This window comes from Zonotrichia leucophrys, chromosome 2, assembly GCF_028769735.1.
Source record: "Zonotrichia leucophrys gambelii isolate GWCS_2022_RI chromosome 2, RI_Zleu_2.0, whole genome shotgun sequence".
Taxonomy (NCBI): Eukaryota; Metazoa; Chordata; class Aves; order Passeriformes; family Passerellidae; genus Zonotrichia; species Zonotrichia leucophrys.
In genome coordinates this window covers 106,658,966-106,677,824 of record NC_088171.1, presented here as the reverse complement: position 1 = coordinate 106,677,824, position 18,859 = coordinate 106,658,966, and the positions used below count along the sequence as shown (strand labels likewise).

General features: G+C 40.2%; 1 protein-coding gene across 6 annotated transcripts in view; it reads right to left on the bottom strand.

Moving 5' to 3' along the window:
• Positions 1-18,859, bottom strand: part of LAMA3 (laminin subunit alpha 3) — a 106,234-nt gene that overhangs the window by 27,954 nt on the left and 59,421 nt on the right. For all 6 annotated transcript variants that reach the window (XM_064705977.1, XM_064705978.1, XM_064705979.1 and 3 more), the window contains 9 exons: positions 18,510-18,650; positions 16,978-17,142; positions 13,937-14,038; positions 12,895-12,978; positions 11,707-11,937; positions 7,873-7,986; positions 4,034-4,143; positions 2,174-2,254; positions 693-799 (listed from right to left, as the gene is read on the bottom strand). In XM_064705977.1, the coding sequence (XP_064562047.1) occupies positions 693-799; positions 2,174-2,254; positions 4,034-4,143; positions 7,873-7,986; positions 11,707-11,937; positions 12,895-12,978; positions 13,937-14,038; positions 16,978-17,142; positions 18,510-18,650 (1,135 nt within the window). The remainder of the gene's footprint in view (positions 1-692; positions 800-2,173; positions 2,255-4,033; positions 4,144-7,872; positions 7,987-11,706; positions 11,938-12,894; positions 12,979-13,936; positions 14,039-16,977; positions 17,143-18,509; positions 18,651-18,859) is intronic.

Below are 18,859 nucleotides of genomic sequence, written 5' to 3'. Positions count from 1 at the left end.
CTGAGGAATGTAAGATCAGGCTCTTTATTTCAGAATTCTAATAGATAAAGCAAACCTATGCCCATGGCATTATGTAAGAGCTTACTAGTAGTGAAGTACATGTGTGACTGGTTCTGGGAAAGCATTAATGTTTTAGCTAGAAGAGCAGCGTAGCAGGATTTATAAAAGAGCCTCCTGAGTCAGGTTCTAACTTCATTGCAAACGCAGGAAGCTTGGATACCTAAGACGGCAGTGCCTGAAGCAGAATCTGAAGATTTCACTAAACTGTGCCAAATACATTTTAAAAAGACATTTAAAAAGACATTTTGAGGATGCTCAGTTTCCTAAATCCATAAGACAGACTGGCAGGATATGATTTAACCCTGTCAACAAAGGAACCGTAATATATTTAAAAACACTGCCATGAAACAAAACCAAAAAGTTGGCAGTATTTATGGAGGGAAATACAAGACAAAATCATTTAGAACGGTAAACCTGATGACTCATGGACAGCCCTTCTATTACTGTGGTGTGGTGTTTTAGGAAATCTTACATTTTGTAAAAAAATTATCTACATGTCTTGTAAGCCTAGATCTTTCTTTCAGTTCAGCTTATCCAAGTACCCTTCTTCTTTTCCTTCTTTGCTTCCCAAAGAGAAAACAATGCTCCCCCTTCCATTCAGAACAATGCTCCATTCACAGGCCCTCACGTACCTCCAGTCAGGTGGTCACAGCTAGCCAGCTGTCCATTATTATTACAGTTACATTTCTGACAGAAGCCTTCATATTTTTGTGGATTTCCAAAATATCCAGGAGCACAGCTAGATAAAGAGATACAAGTAATATTTATTAAATAATTGAAGATAATTCTGTGGAATATATTTTCCCTTGAGATAAAATCCCAGCTATTCGCCTGAAGAAACTTTCAAGAACTTTTGATTTCATGTCTTGACTTAGACAGAAATAATATATTTTTGGTTTACAGTATCCTCTGCACTATGCTAAAAATATCTTTGTGAATGCTGCAGGATTTTTTTCTAAAAATAAAACTCCCACAGTGCTCTTGCAGGAATAATTCACTTAATCTGACAAGAATTTGACAAGGCTTAACCAAGCAAACCGTACCATTCTGGTCTGTGATCCCAGCACAAAACATGTACTGAGGGGGATCACACTGCAAGCACAGTTGAGATTTCCAACAGCAACAGCACTGAATGACATCATCACCCTTCTGCTGTGTGATACCCCCTCTTGCCTCCTGCCAGCAAAGCAGTGTGTGTGACTGAGTTCTAAATATTTTAAAGGTAAAATACATTGTTCACACTGGATAGCTACCATTCCTAGAAGTCACTCTGTGGTAAGATCTGTAAGGGTGATAAGGCAGGATCAAAGGGCCATGATGAGCAGCTGAGGTACAGCTACACCTGGAACAGAAAATACCTACAGCCCACAGATTAGATAGGGTCAAAGGCACCAGTCTTGGAGGACAAGACCAGGTCCTACTGCAGGTCCTGTCTTCAGATGTGACATTATGACTTATTAACCTCAAATTTCCAAACCAGACACACAACACCACTCCATTACACTTCAGTTCTCTCTGGATTTGAAACTCTGAATTTGGTTCCTCTGCCTGCCTGAAACTGCCCTGTTGTTCCTCTCTTGCTTTGCCAGACTGCTGCAATGTTCCAGCAAAAGAGATGGCTTCAGCCTGGTGTGTGTAAGCTCCAACTGAGGAGCACACCAGAGTGATTTAGGATAAAGGACATGGTGCTAAATGTTACATGGTTGCTGTTGGATAAGACCATTGAGGCACCATTGTACACGCTGGAGGAAAAGGTGAAAATGTTTTTAGCTTGAAAAGGGGTGAAATAAGAGGGAGTCATTATTACCCGAGTGCAGGATGAGGCAAGGCGTAGGGCATTTCAGCAAAGGGGCAGACACCTCTTCTCAGTAAAAATGGTGCAGTCAGTAGTCTGTGGAGAATTGCTTACATTTCCCCAGGGAGTATTGGGTTTTTGAGTGGAATTACACCACAGCACCACTCTTCAGCAGCTATTCATATAAATAGTTGCTCCTTATGGACATACATACTGCGCATAGGTGCATGGCCATATGTCCACATGTGTCTGTCCCAATACAGACATCCCTCCTGTTATCACCTCTCAAAACTCTGTTTTGAGAAACAGGTTACTCACCGCTCACAACGAGCTCCGGTGTAGCCTTCTTTGCAGAGACACTGGATTTCTTCGCCATTTGCCACACAGCCAACTGCAAATCTTTGAGAAGAAGCAAAAATATTATTGTGAGCACATGATCAAATAGGTTTGACACTCTAGAGGTTTTCAGTTTAATGACTTTCAGATTGAAAAGTTTCTACACCACCAAATTACTTCTCAGCTAATTTGTCTCTAGATAATTTATTGTGACTAATTCTTTGAAGTTTCTTTTTTTTTTTTTGTGCAAATCACTTCCTTAGACTCAAAAAATTATAATTTCCTGGCCCTGTGGCCTGAGTGTAATAGTTCCCTACCCAAAGGAATTCCTAAAATAAACCTTAATAGTGATGTCATAAAACAAGTCTGGGTAGCTATTTTATCTTAGTAGGGAAGAACCAATAGCCTGTGCTAGACATACATTTCCTCATGTTTATACACCTTTCCTTTCCTTTTCAATGGATGAGAACACTAAAAGATATTTTTATGCAGCTAATGTTATTTAGGATTTTTTTAACCAAGGCAAAGTAGAGTTGTGCACAATTTTTGGAATCCCAAGGATCTGGTAAACACAATGAACTTTTTTCTCTGCTCTTTCAATCAGATGTGTCTAGATTCAAAGTTCAATGTTTGTGAAGGAGAAGGCAGGATGTGAAGCAGGGCTGTGTTTGCTATTTTCATTTTTTAATCTATGAAGAGTAAGACAAAGCAAGTCTGTGTATCAAAAGAGAGGTCTGCACTAAGAATTACTGGAATTTGACTGGATGGAAAATTGTCAACTCCAGTAATGCCAGGTGGGGTGCATTTCCTATGTCCAGAATGATAATCACCACCCTCATCTGCAGTTATGAAACTGCACAGGTTTATAGTCTCCCTAGATATTTCAGAGCTATGAAGGCAAATGATGACTAAAAACATGTTCAGTCAGCCTCAGGCAAGCACCTGCAGAAGAGGCTGTCAAAACCAGATCTATCAGAGAGTTCTCTGATAAATGATAAACCTGTCTATTGTCTGGTGGTGTAAATCTCCTACTTAAGGTTACATGGTGTGTGCTAATGCACCTGGCAAATACCATGTGGTGCCTTTAGCAATTTATAGCTTAGGGTTTGTTTGGTTTGTTTTAAATTTGATTTTATTTACCATGGTTTAGAAGTGGCCAATGATGATAATCTGGCTAAACATACCATGCATTTAAAATGCCATTAACTGCTCAGCTTTGAAAGCCTGGCAACCTTATTAGATACAAGTGAGTTTCATTTTTTCACTTTTCATCTCAGTATATTTACCCTTTGAAACAGAACTTTGACAGGAAAAGCAATCATACGCTAAAAGAGTTCTAGATATGTGCTTAAGACCTTAAATGTTTTTATATTACTTTTGCATCTGAATATTTTTTCTGAATTCCTATCAAAGGTTCACTGTTTCACTGTTTTCTCTTATCTCATAGTCAGAATAATGGTGCTAAACACCTTCCATTCCAGTAAAATAAAAAGGATTCTGGATATGCCCAGTAAGGGAAAAGACCTCATGGTAGATTTCTCAATATAAGGAGAAGAAGTACTGGTGCTTTTGAAAAAAAGCCCACTTCTACTGTCTGGGTCTCCCCAAGGTTATGAGCAGCGTGCCTCTGAAGTTCGGGATCTGAATAAGAATTGGCATACTCAGCTTACTAAAAAAGGCAATGCTGTGAGACAGACCACCAAGCTCTCAATATGAGAACAGAGAAGATCATTATACTCCTATGGTAGCAGAGTTTGGGCTTTGGGATTTTTTTTCCTCTCTCCCTCATTTTTTTTTTTCTTCCCTCCCCTGCTTGACTCTTCTTACAAGCTTTTACTGTACCTGTTTGTATATGGGCAAGGGCATTCCCGGCAGGAACCTTGAGTGGCATCTCCAAAATAACCATCTTTACAGTGCTCACATTTCTCCCCAGCTGTATTGTACTGACAGTCCTTGGAAAGGAAATGAGCAAGACATTTAGCAGTGCTTTAACACTCAATATGGCTTTACTATTATTTAAAAAAATACAGCCTATTTACTTGGAGAATATGTTCTTTTTCTTCCATATAAGCAAGCATTTATTGCCAAACTGCCTTCACAGCCAGGACAGAAAAATTTCAGTCCATTTTCTAATTGTGCTAACAAAGCACAATTTCCTTCCTCTTGTGGAAAAGCAACAGATAAATAAGTTTAATTAACCATATTTTAAAAGAAACTCAGCCAGATTCACAGCTAGTAAAGGAGCATTCCATTCATGCTCTCTGTCTTCATATTACAATTAAAAGTCACTACATTTATATAAAACTTTAAATTTTGCATCTTAACACTACTTAGAAGGCAGATAGCATCTATAAGCATGATAATGGATGGATGCAATCAATTGAGCCCAAGTACATTCCTTTAAAAATCTCATTAAATAAATACAAAAATTGTTTCATGTAGTAGATTCAGACCAGAATTGAATTTCATGTAGTTTCTCCAGTGTATGTGTTACCTGTATTTTTCGTGTAGTAACTGGAATAAATAATAGAAAGCAAAAGCTAAGAATACCATTGAAACAGATGCAGTTGACCCCTTTTCAGATAATAAAATTGTTGGGAATTGTATCTTGGTTTAGAAACATTCTTCATTTTAGTGCTGTCTAATCATCATACATTTATATCTTATGGGTACAGAATAAGGAAGTTGCCTTTGCATTACCTAAAGCGTTGCTAATTTAAAATAGAAGTTGTTCAAATACACAAGCAGCATAAAAATACATAAGCAGCCACAAGAAAAATATCAAATGACTAACAGTTGAGAGGCATTCACACTCCCAAGTTCTACAACTGTTTGTCTTCTGTGCAACAGACTGATCAAATGTCCCACAGAGCTGAGGGCTTACTAACAGAGCAAAAGATGGAAAAAAGGAAGCAGGAAATCAGCTGGAAGCAGTCACTGAGCAAACTGTGCTTCCATTTCAGGGACCTCAGTGGCTCAGGGCTATGTTTCAAGACCCTACTACCATGACTGGCAGAAGAGGGGTGTTTTTCCCTACAAATGAGAAACAGCTCTGTCTCTCCCATCTCCTCTAAAACTTCACTCTCCTCCCCATTTCTCCACACCAGATTCCCTCAACCACAAGCTCCTCCCTCAGGTGGTTATCCCTAATTTGTTTTCATTTTGGTTATAGAACTATATCTGTGGTTCATTGATAAAAGGTTCTGATTTTGGGAAAGAACAGGAGAAGCTCCAGTTCCCATATGAGCCATTTGACATGAAGTTAAACATCAAATATCACAAAGGCACTATGTTTGCAAAAGAAACCATTTTAAAATGTAGCCTCTATAAAAGCTGGTACATATGTTCCTGCAAAAGCCTAACGGAAAATTCAGAACATTTCTGAAAAATTACTGCCAATTTTCATAATCTTGAATAATAAATTCAACTGCAGAAAGAGTAAAAGAGATGTATTTAAAATATGTGTGCTGGTTTCATCTTAGAGCAACCTCCTCCCAAAATGTTATCCCCTGGCTTTTTGTTCTGCTCACTCTGTCTATAGAAACTGAAGCAATTCTGCAATTGCAAAGCAAATTTCAGCTATTTCACATATAAGCCACCCTAAATGTGCCATGCTGCTCCTCTAGATACATGGCATATAAAGGCCAAGGAACTCCCTAGGCACAGTGCAATGAAGCCAGAGCAGCAACTTCCTCATGGGTCTTCCTTCAAGTTTTACAGGGTCAGAGATCCCCCTGGAGTCACAGCATCTCCAAACCAAGTACTGCAAACCCTAAAGGAAAACTTCCAGCTGACTCCATATGCCCCCATATGGTACCAGGGAGTCAGAGCAGTGTCAGGGCCACAGCAGAGCCGCCGAGGTTACGTCAAACATGTGGGGCTCCGTGACATGAAGCAACATGCCATGGGATCAGCAAGTCTCAGCACCATGCTGCTGCTGAGGGAATGTGCCTTCCAGGAGGAAGGGCAGGGACCACGAGGACACAAAGCCTGATTAATGGCAGAGAAATGCTTTTTCCCTTCGCATGAGAACCAAGGTCTTCATTCTTCTCCACCTCCCCCTGCCCTCCATTGTTCCTCTCTTCCAGCAGCATGGCAGCACACTCCTCTCCCTCCAGCAGCATGCAGCAGTGGCAGAGCGACTGCCTGAGCCAGGGAGGGCTGTGCTGCTGCTGCCCAGGGGAAGGAGCCAGCCTAGGCTTAGCCTCCCTCACAAAGCCTCCTCTGCAGGCTGTCACTGGAGGGACACTGACAAATGTAGGTACTCAGGTCTGGGGCTTCAGGTGAGGAGCAGGAAGCCAAAGTGAACAAGCTTTGCACTTTGCATGTGGAACTTGATGGCTCCACAGTGGGAAGCCTCCTTGTCTTCTCTGCACCATGTCAGGATTTTGTCCCATGGCTCCTCTACTGAGAGACAAACTTGTTCTTGGTTGGGTGGAAGCTCATGACGGAAATAAAGGCCCTCAGGGCTTTCATTTTTCACCACATTATTCTGGATGACTTTGCCTGCCCAGGACTAAGGGCTGATTTAGCTCTACCTATCTGAAAGTTAATCCAGCTGTGAGAAGGATGAGATAAAGAAAAACTTAGATCACATACTTCATGAGGTGAAAGTAAAATTTGCCTTCATAATTCTAATCTGAAGTGAAACTTCTTGATCTTTCTTGCTGTGCGGCAGCACTTTCCTGTCACAGCCTGCCCTGCCCCTCCAAAGCAGCAGCCTGTAAGTCATCTCCCAGAATGTGCTGAATTGGTTTATAGTTTCCATTAAAGCAACAGGGTTGGTTGAAACAAAGTCAGGGAGAATGACATAACATGCAGGAATGCACCGCAGGCAGAATGGATGCTCTGCGAATGAGGAAGAAGTAACAGAAAAGACAGACCATGAAAGATGTTGGCAAGGTTCTTGTTTGCACAGTAAATGAAAAATTAGTAAAAGCTTTTTAAGGGGGAATTTTTCAGGATAAGCTATTCAAAGAAGCATCATGGATACACCCTGGAGAAGCACAGTCAGCCAAGTGTCACACTTCCATTGCTGAGGGCTGATCCACTCCCATGGGGCTGCTTTGGGTTTAATACAGAGTGCCAGGGAGCAAAATCTACCCCACCACACCTTCTGTAACAGCTGAAATCTTCTCGTTAATCTAACTTCTATTACTTTCATTTCATCTTATTTAATTCAATATTTTTAACTCATCCAGCTGTAGACTATGATTAGTGAAGATGCACTGAAGCTGATTAAACAAGGCTCTGGAAAGCCCTATGCTATGCATGAATGTGCTGTTTGTCATCATCATACAGACATATCCTAGTATATCTGTATAAAGCTCAGGACTGCATAACTCAGGATAAGACCCAGGATTACTATAAATTACAAATGTTTCCTTATGTGAAAGTTTGGTGACTTTTTTGTAACCAGGAGCTAACAAAAATTAGAGGTGAAAGAAAGAAATTAAGACAAGGACACAAATTCTTCCAATCAATCACAGTTACATTAAATGTACATTTAAGTGTACCCATCTTATGCTCATTAACAGTATAAAATTAAGAGAATAAGACATACAAGGATTACTCTTCGTTCCTTGGAATTTAACAATACTCTATGGTCCATACTGCAGTAAGAGAAATGTTGTTTACTCTGTTTCTTCCCAGTAATTTACTGAATGTCACTAATTACTTACAATACATTTTCCAGTACCATCTTGACATCTATTTGAATTTCCATTGCAGTTGCAGGGCACACAGCGTCCAGCAAATATTCCTTTATTCTCACGATAAAATCCAATGCCACACTCCTGGACATCAAGAAGAAAGAAAAAAAATGGTGAGCATTGGTAGAAAGTTTTATATGCTACAGGAAGTGCATTTTGAAAGTGTTTTCTATTTCTAAGGAGTAGTGAAGGCATGAATTTCCTCTCAGGTTCTCCTAAGCTCATAACGTTGCTTAATTTTTTTAATGCAGTAAATAACAATTAACGGAGATGAAGTTTAGTCTGAACCCTGTGCTTTAGACACTATGGCAGTGATGGTTTAATCATTTTGACTCTAACCCCTGAGAAAAATACATTTCCTGTGGCTACGTACAAAGGTGTAGAATATGATTTCTAAACCACAGAAAAGTATTTGAGTATGAGAACATTGTAGTGTGAATCTAAAGAAGAGCACCTGGAAATCTCACACACTAATTAGTGGCTATATCTTGATAATAATTTCACTACAGTGTATTCCTTGGAAACAGTTCTGGATACCTTTTACATACATTCATCATGACTTCCACAATTTAGTCTACCAAGAGCTAAAGCCACACCTAGACATAGCTAGGTGATGTAACAAAACATACAGTGGTCTAGTTTCTAAGTACAGGCTTGCCCTGGAGACAGAGAAAGCATGACAAGAATGTTCCAACTATTGAGGGCACAGGAACAGGAGCACAGCCTGTCAGATCAGAGCTGGATTTAAACAGGGAGCTAAACCAGAGGGACGTTCTGAATGAAGGAATAGACATCAAGTGTGTTTACCTACAGCAGGGAGGTAGTAACTAATATGTTAAAACCAGGCTCTTGCTTGGCATGAACAGGGAAATCACAAGGAATTCCTCATGGGCATGAAGTCCTGCTGCATACAGATCAAAAATTCACACTCATCTTCTCCTGGAATATTCTGGGCACACCAACCACACTAAAAACTACCAGACGTCAGTCTGTACTTCCTATTCTGTAGCTCTTTTCCCCAGGAACTAAGCTGGCATGGTACAAGGAGGATCAAAAGCTTACAGAAGCGGGGAGAAAGCCGTGCTCCCCACGAAGCCAGCACCTCCCAGGTTCCTGCCTGCAGCAATGTTCTTGTGAGCTGCACCTCTGCCTTGCCTCTGCCTCACGGGCAGGGGCTGGCCCCAGCAACACGCAGAGAACAAGTGACAGATGAACTCTAAAGCCATAAATCTTTCTTCGTAGTAAGTGCACCACCAAAACTGATGGAAACAATCTGAAGAGCAAAGGGTCTGTGGGATTGTGTCACAAATCATATTCCAGTGGTCGGAGGCATTTATGCAGAGGCCGGATAAAGCAAAGAATTTTTCAATGACAGAACTACCACAGGGGAAAAAATACTCATCTCTCAAAAAGCAATCCCAAAAAGAATATTGAATTGCTGCTGTTGAAACAGCAATCACTACTGCCATCTTTGCCTTTTCTACATGTAGGATAATTGTGGAAAAAAAGAAGTATGCAGAATACTAATACCATCAACAGCTCTGAATACTGACTTCAGTGTGAGCAAGGACTAAATTTAGACTAGACAGTTGAAGTTTTTAGACACATTTATTAAAGAGTGGATATTTTCCCTGAACAACAGGGAGCCAATATACACAGCTTCAGAAGAAACCAGGGCCTAAAATACATTAAACAGCATGACTAAATACATGCTCTAATGAATATAGATTTTATTTACTTAAAGTCTCTTTTTGAAGAGAAAAATAAATCAGACATTTTAAAAATACATCTAATTGCATTTGGAAAAAAAATCTGTACAGCCTTTTGTTTTTCTATTTATGCTGTCTTTAAAGTGACACATTTGGAATACGTGGGCACATTGTTTTTGAAGCAGCATTTGTGATTTCACACAAATGATAAACTGATTCCACATGAAGATAAAGCTCCAGGCACTTTCAAGTGCTTTTTAGGATCATTGTTTTCAAGTAAACAGCAATTTAAAACAAATCTCTTGTACACAGTTTTGTTAGTAAAGTACTTTGAGACAAAAGGTTAATCTTCTCATTACTTCTATCTTAAGTAATATAGAAGTTTAAACTATATTAAGTAATATAGAACTTGTTACCAAATCAGTTCATTTAAAAACAAAGTGAAAGAAGGAAGGAAGCAAGGAAGAAAAAATGAGCAAATTACCTCTCTTGGATAAAAATCCATTTGAACTTGTTGCCACTGACTCCTCTCCTGAAGGTGGGGATAGGAGAGCCTCTGCTGTGTATCTTGTGCTAGGCAATGCCCAAGGGACACTAAAGTGACAACCAGCCATCCTGCATTTGTTGGCCTCTGTGCTCGGGCCATCATTTTACTTTGGCTCCCCTGTGACCATTTGCTGCTCTCCCTTCGGTGCTCACTGTTCTTTCTCTTATTACTCCCCCTTCTTCTCCAGCTTCTGACTCAGATTAATGAGGTTCTGGGCCAGGATGGGCCCCACCTTTAAACTTTATCCGTGAGTCAAGTCGCTCGGCACACAGCACCGTTCCTGAGGTTAACAAGTAACCCTGCAGTTCCTGTAGCTCAATATATACCTAAGTCAGGGTGTGGCAGGCATCACCTCCTCCCCACCTAAGGCAGCCAGACACAGCCTGGTGATTAGAGCAGTAAATCACTGCCTGAGTAATGCTGCATAAATATACAGGGATTACGAACTTCCCAGTGAATGTCTTGATCACTTCCCTTAGCTTTGTATTTTCACCAGGTTACATTAAAAAAAACCCAAAAGTTTAATTTAATCAAGGCACTATGTTGAAAACAATGGGATGGCAGTAGAATTTTCAGTCAGTGCTCATCGATTTGTATGTGGCACAGAGCAACGGAAGGGTGAAAAAATCAAAAATATTCATCAAATGGTTACTCAGTAGCTGTCCTGAGCAGTGGATGCATACACGGAATGTAAGCCAGCCATACATGATTTTGTTCAGTCTCCCTGCAGCTGCTCCAGCCTAGATACTATTCATTCATTTTCAATTCAAAAAGCTTTTGCAAGGTTAGTACAGCAATTGCCACTTTATGGTAATACTCAACCATTTTCAGAGAGTAATTCCTCATATTTTGTGCACTGCTTATCTCTCTGGTGTTTTATTCTGCTGCACTGGGTGCTTACACATGGCAACAGCCAAGCTCTAAGCTAAGCAAAGTGACAAGCAAAAGAATTACAGCTACAGGAACTGCATCAAGGACAGGATATACAGCTGTAGTGCCAGACTTCAGCTAATAGCATTATTTTGCAAAGCCTACACTATCTTTCATAAACGCATCTCCAAATATTTTTTGCAAATACGTTAATTTCAGTTTTCACATGTTTTTCTTCACACATAGTACCCTGAATTGTCTGGATTCAGGCTACTTCCGTTGGACCCCGCTAAAATAAGAAACACCTGGAACCTTCTCTACCATGTGTGGTCTCACAGACTTCCATTAGGTCAATTCTGACCTGCTCTCCAGTAAAGTAAGAGATTATTCAGCCTCTCAGAGGGTGTCATAGAAGAATCCCTCACCATAGTGCCTTACATATGCAAAATTATGCTTGCAGCTCCATAAAAGCAATAACAAGTAGAACCACAATCACAGCAGAACCACAGTGCTTCTTAGACGGTGAAAGCACTCAAGCCATTGAAAGTGCACAGGCTTACAGGAAGCACACTTAATTACTTTAACCACCATCCTGCTCCTCTAACCAGCCCAGCACACATAGCTGTAGACAAAGACACAAGGTAATGGCACAGTGTGGAGGCACAGGGTGTTTCCTACCTGGCAGGAGTCACCGGCATACCCAGGCGGGCAGTCACACATCTCCACGTCGTGCGCGACGCTGCCGCTGCCCTCGCTGCTGGCCACCTCCAGCCCGACCTCCCCGAGCGCCAGCCGCTGCGTCTCCGTGAAGTACAGGGCCCGGATGTGCAGGCCATCCAGCCGGGACAGGAGGGTCAGCAGCTCTTCCCGGGACACCAGCCGGCCGCTGCTGGCGTGCCTGAAGCTGCCCTGCACATCAAGAGACACAAAATGAGCACAGCGCTGCCCTGCACATCAAGGGGTACAAAACGAGCACAGCGCTGCAGCTGCTTGAAAGAGTAGCTTCAAAGAAGACCAGAGGGCAGAGAAAGGGAGAAAACACGCTGGAGTAGACTTGCCTAGTGCCAGCTAGTGTGGGGTAATAGAGTCCAGGAGCGCAGACACATAATGGGTGGAAAAAAGAATAATGCGCATGAAGAAAGGATGTAGCATTGACTGTGCAAGGCAAGTATGGCTTTGAGGTATTAAAAACTGAAGAAGTTTGTAGGTTCTTCAGTCATCCAAATTTCGTTGAGATATCACCCACCAAACCATAAAAATGTGAAGGAAAATGCTTTCATTCTTAAGAGTGAGTGAAATCCCAGAAACCCAATCTTTCAAGGCTTTCTGGCTGTTAATAAACACAGCACTGCTGAAAATGGAATTTGGCTTGAAGAAACATCTTTGTCTGCATATGAAATAAATTACCCAGTTCAACCTTCTGAGCACAGGTTTAAGGTAGGAATAATCCCTGCTGAATTCACCTACCTGAATGTTGGACACCCCATTCTAAACTAGTACCTAGACACCAAGGAAAACAGATAACAATTCATTCCATCCCTATTAAGTAAAGTCTGTGGCTGCAATGAATCACCTTCTATTGAGGACTGATTCACCATTACTCCATTGGCCCTGGAGGGAATGCTATGGGCTACATTGGGTAAGGTACCCAGCCCAGAGGTGCTAAAATCAGGTGTCCTGAACCAGGACCCAGGTTCATTGTGGCAGTAAAGCGAGATAAAAAATGTTCTTTATATTTAAGGTCTACAGTGTTATTTATATTCCGCACCATTACCAAGTATTTGGTATTTCTGCACATATTCTGCATGTGTGCATTTTTCTGTGACTCTGGAAGGAAAAGAAGGCCATTCCTTTTTCAGTTCTTACCTCAACCAGCTGCACTCGGCCATAATATTGACGATCAGGCAGTGGGTTGTTGGGATCTATATAAACAACTTCCATTTGTTGGCCCTATGCAAGAATGAGGATATAACATTGCTGTTTCACTACTCGTTATGGGAAAGTGTTCAGATACAATAAAATTTGGTGAAGCACATTAATCCTGTTGTTTGGGGGATCAAAACTGAGTAATACTAGGAAAACTGTACATCTTTTTTTCAGGAAAGTGGTATAGTGAACACTGTGTTCTGGTGTCAGCAAGGTTTTCACTGCTTTTGCCTATTAAGAACCTTGTAAAACATCAAGAGAATCAAATTAATGCTGATCACCTTTCAGAGAAACTAGTTATTACCTTAGAATAAAAATGGTTTTGCATTTTGAAACACTCTTCTCTATGTCCTGGTGCACGAGCAGCTATGGGTATCATGGTAGCAGTTTATGAGGTACACTTCCCAATAAGAATCCTAGAGCATTCAACTGGTATTTCCAATGGTGTGAGGAAACAAAACACCCCCTTGAGAATCTCAATAAACAGTTAAATATTTCAATTTTGGCTCTAGAGTGGTTAAATTAAAAAACTGTGAACCTAAATTGCATATTTGTTTCTGTTCCTTGAACTCTTATAATTATGCTTAGTTTTATGCTGAAAAAAAAAAATCTCACAGAACATGAGATTAATTACACATGAAATCCAGGGCATCTTTTGCAGAGATGAGGCCATACTTGTTGACAAGTGTGCAATGCATTGATTATTTTTTTTCCACAGGCATATTCTACAGAGAAAATCCCAGTTTATCTGTTTACTTGCTCTGCAAATCAGTTATGCTTAATAATATGTTACTTTGGCAACAGAGACAGATGTGTTGATGGTTTTGAGCAAAATTAAGTAAAATCACTTTTACAGAAATAGTTAATGGTTTTAACAGTTAAGTTAATATTTTAATAGTTAAGTCCACTATTTGCCATAGTTGTTAAGTAAGATGAAAATCATGTATTGCTCATAGGAAAAAAATAGTATTTTAAAGCTTACTGTTAGTCGTATATCAGGTTTCTTATCCAGAAGAACCATGCCCTCGCTAGGTAAGCCAAAAGATTTCACTTGGTAACTTAAGAAGCCACCGTATGAAGAAAGCTGTAACAAAATGCACAAGACCAGATATACTTTACTGCACCATTGGTTGATATTAATGTAAATTTTTATTCCAGTTTATCTCATCTTCCAGCACTATAAATAATACATTTACTTCTCGTTCTTTAGAAAAAATATGAAAATATTGCTGTTTGGAAGAAGTTACTTTCTATTTTGTTTACTGTGTGTATCTATTTTGTTTACTGTGTGTATATGAGCAGATACTGTTTTCTGAAAGGTTACCTGTGTCATGGGGGTTTTTTTTCATATTTGGGTTCACACCACCTGTGTCACAGAGAAATCCCATGGTTACATAAATATTGCTCTTCCCCTGACTGTACAGAGCAGATTTGGTGCATCAAGAACAGACATCAGACTGACAGTGAAAGCGGTGGTGAACCTCATGAATAGCCATGGATGAAAAGGCAGACTAAGCATGTTTAAAGCCAGCATTTTCTAAACTTACTGCAAACATGAATGCAATCAGGATTCCTTTGCCCTACCTTCAGGATAGGATTTCTACTGCTATCAGCTCTGCGGTAAGGAGACTGTGCCCTTAGGCTGAGTTGAAACCACCTACAGGTGACCACAGGTGGCCTCAGACCCAACTGAACACGGGGCTGCTGCCCAGAGCAGACACAGGCAAGCGTGGCTGAATTACCCAACAAACACAGCACGTCCCTGGTGCTGTGTGAGGGACTCAGTACAGAACACCCTGGAAGCAAAGGAAGATCCAGGCACAGCCTAGATAGCTTTTGTTCCAAGAAGAGCCTCAAAGGAAGATTTGTGGGCACCATGTGAAACCAGGCATTATGCCATGGATGTCCTATTTTGGTTTACCTTTCTCATTTGCCCTTACGTCTTATCCTTGATTTTGCCATGGAAGAATTGCTTTGTCAGGTCCTGCTCTACTACAGGGAAGCACCAGCCTTTGATCTACATTCCTCTGCATATCGCTGATGAATTACAAACAAAATACTGACATCTCAACACTAAATTTGTTCTGTGGATCATAGGTCCATAATTAATGCTATTCTCCTCACACAACTGCATTTTCAGAAGCATCATTTGGAACACTGGCTATAGTTTGCCAACACAATCAAATCACCCCGTATAAATGAATTCTTTAAAAAAAACATAAGAAAATTCAAATTAGAGTTGATTTCCTATTTAACATGTTTCAGAACTGCACCATTTGAGAGGCTGTTAAATTACTTTTTCAATTTTTTTTATAGGACAGTATTGATGTTACAAACTAACCTCTGTATTTTGTAGTATTTATTTTCTAATGCCAAAAATGGTCTGTTATATAGGATGATAAAACACAAAAGAAAATGGGAACAATGTGATCTGAATTTCTCAATTACTCTTAGTTTCTGTATTGCTACATATTTTCTATTTGATTTCCTTTTAACTTCATAAACAAAAGACAGAGAGAGGAAAGAAAGTATACTCTGCTAAATATAAATGTTCCAGTGGAACCAGTTTAAAGGTTCAGATAATGGAAAACAGTATTTATACCCTCATCATAAAGAAAAATAGCTGAAGTGATCTTGTTCATATTTTCCAAAAGAGATGCTATCACTGGAAGCAGACCAAACCCTGATATTTTCAAAACACAATAACATGAATAACTGGTAAATTTATGAACTAGTAAATTCACAGCTAGATAGCATTTTGGTGAGACTTTCATTACTGCAGTATTGCCTGCATTAAAATACACACTCATACACAGCATACAGCAAAAGCAGAACCCAAATTAAAACTATTTTATTTGCAGTGATGTCACTGTAAATAACAGCAAGTAATGGCAGGCCTAGGACCTAGGCAGGTACTGGGACATGCAACATAAGTCAGCACTGATCTTACAACACATCAGCTGTGTTTAAAAAGGGTTATTGCCTGCGTTATATCTTATTACTGAACAACAAAAGTACTTTTGGTTTAACACTGCAGGTGATAATGTTTGCTTCAATATGAAATTCCTTTCATAAATAATTTGTGGGCACTGAAATAAGAACTTTTATAAGGTCAAGAAAAAGCACTCAAACTAAATGTGCTGTTCACCTGAGATATATATATATATATACAGCTCTGAGCATAGGAGAGCAGGAAGAAAAATACTGCTCTAGTCTCTAAAACAAGGACTAGGAGAAACTTCAAAAATTGAACCATCTTTCATGTCTTGGTGTCTACACCATTTGTTTTCTCTTGTGTGTCAGTAGGGTCACATCTGAAAAGCCTATGTGTCCTGCAACGGGCTGGTAAGGATTGGCACTGCCAGAGCTCCAAGGAGGGGGGCTCTGGGCCTGCAAGTCACCATTATCAAAGTCCTCTGGTCAGTGTGATCCTCAGGCTGAGATGCTGATGGCACTAACCATGAGCAGAAGGCTGCTCCCATACACAGGTTGACAGAGCAGCCACCAGCCCAAGGAACACAAAGGGCAGAAAACCAGTTGATGCCCTTCCCAAGCAGCATATCCAAAGCAAAAGGCTGGGGACTTTTGTGTGCCACTGAGCAAATAATCAGCTTTTACTCTTTTGGAAATCTGCCCAGGACATACTCTACAGAATCTAAAGAACTGACAAGCCCTACGTGTTCTGGGTTTCAGAGCAGCCACATTGCCAAGTTCTACATGTTCTGGGTTTCAGAAAAGCAGCTGAAGGTACCACCTGCTTGAGCCACTGGAGCCATTGAGTTCTTGGTCATGCTATTCACATTAATACCTGTCTGGCACCAAGCAATATGATTAATTCTGTGTTACCTGTTAATTTCAAAAGCATATTCAGAAGTAAAACGTTGTGATTCCTGGCATGACAGGTAAGAGAGACGAGTGAAGAGAGACAAACTTATCTAAGAAAAACAATGAGACTCTTTACCAATGACACTGCTAAAGAAATCATTACATGTTACTAAACCACAAGAGCTAAGTGGCATTTACCTTCTCTCCCAGGTAGGTTGGTGGTGCTCTCCAGTACAAATTTTGCACAGAAGCTGGCAATTCTTGAACATCAGCCACCACACTGTTACTGACTGGATTGAAAGTGACTGGAATGTCCATATGTTCATCTACTGCCTCCAAGCGCCAGTTCCTCATATCCACAAACTAATGAAAAACATAAAGCAAACAAAAGTTCGCCTCGTCCTTTGTTACCTACCATCACCCTACCATTACCAAGTAATGAGAAGAAATTGTTTAGCCTCTGTCATTTCCTCAGCATGAGATCTAACCCCTTCAGAGCCAGCCTAAAGTCTTTGAACAATGGATATTCCATGGACCTCAAAAGAGTGTGAAAATATGAAGAAGTGTCAAAGCTACTTGGGATGTAGGAATTTGGTTTGTCACCTGGAAACTAAATTCTGTCTTCAGCCACAGGAAGACATAGCCTTCTGGGAGTGACTAGGAATTGTGCACACAAACCCGAGGATATAAGCTGGAGATGCTTTCTAAAGTCCATTCCAAAATCAAATTTTTGTCTCTCAAAGACAGAGTTTGAATAGGCTAATTGTGAGGGAGGGGACATTGCATGACATTTTAGAGAGGCAGGCAATGTAGCCTAATATCCTGCCTCTTTAATGCACATTTTATGTTTATGGCTGCTGTTTCATGAAAGACCATGCCTCTTTTTTATCATTATACTGGAGAAAAAGAGAGCATAATGTGTATGATGTACCAGAACAGTTCTGGGTTCTGGTGGATTGCCCTTGACTGGCCAGAGCAAAAACCCAAAAAAATAGACATGTTTTCATAAACAGTTTTTGGTGAGGACAAGTAATGACTAGAGGAAGTTTTTTACTGATTTCACTTAGGCCACATTTTCACCTTTTGCTTGTAAACAGTAAAGAGCACAATCTGGATTGTATCTAGTCTATGTCTAAACCTAAACTAAACTCCTCATCCACCACTCTAGCTCTCCTCTTTTTTCCTTTCTCTTGCCTTTTTTCAAGCAGCTGTTGCCTTTTTTTTTCAGTCACATTATTTTTCAGTCTACAGCCATTTATGCTACTAAAATCTTTGTTTCTCACACTTGATGTCATGTCTCTTTTACAGGGAGGTAAGAAAGACAATTTTCACAATCTCTGTAGAATCTGTCACACAATTCTTAATGCATCTCTAATACAGACATGTAAAATGATATGTGCTTATCAAAGCATCTTGAAGGAGATCATTGACTTCAATGATGACATAGAGTTTGAAGATAAAGCAAGCAAGATAAAGGCCAGCTCAACTTCAGTCCAACTAGTGACTTGTAAACAAACACGTGAAAAGCACCACTTCTGCTGAACAGCACTTTCAGACTACTCGTAATCTTGAGAAAGTTGTACTAAATCTTCACTTGGAGAACTGTTTGAAGAAGATTTCTCATCCTTAGAAACTAATAAAATATATTTTCAACTTTGGAAGAATCTGAAATTTCCTTAATGGAACAAGTGTAAGTTCATGATAGAAAAGAAAAAGGATCTTTGGTACACCTTGGTTCTACGACGATCCGTGCTGCGACAGCTGCTGGTTGCCCCAAAACAAAAGCAAGGTGTGCATCCCCTGGGGTTAGAAGGGTTCAGATAAAAGGATCCTGGTCTGCAAGTGTCACATGCTGCACCTTCAACATTCTCCTGTTAGGACAGAGTTCAAAGAAATTCCAGTGCTTTTCTTTTTGCTTTGCTGAGGTCCCCAAATTTTCCTGCACATGAAACAAATCTTCTGAAAGAATGTATATTTAAATGTATAGAAACAAATGAATGAAAATACGTGGTTGTCTGGATAGGCCATATTACAAATGCAAATAATACTGTCTTGGAGGCTATCTCATAAGTTTTCTTTG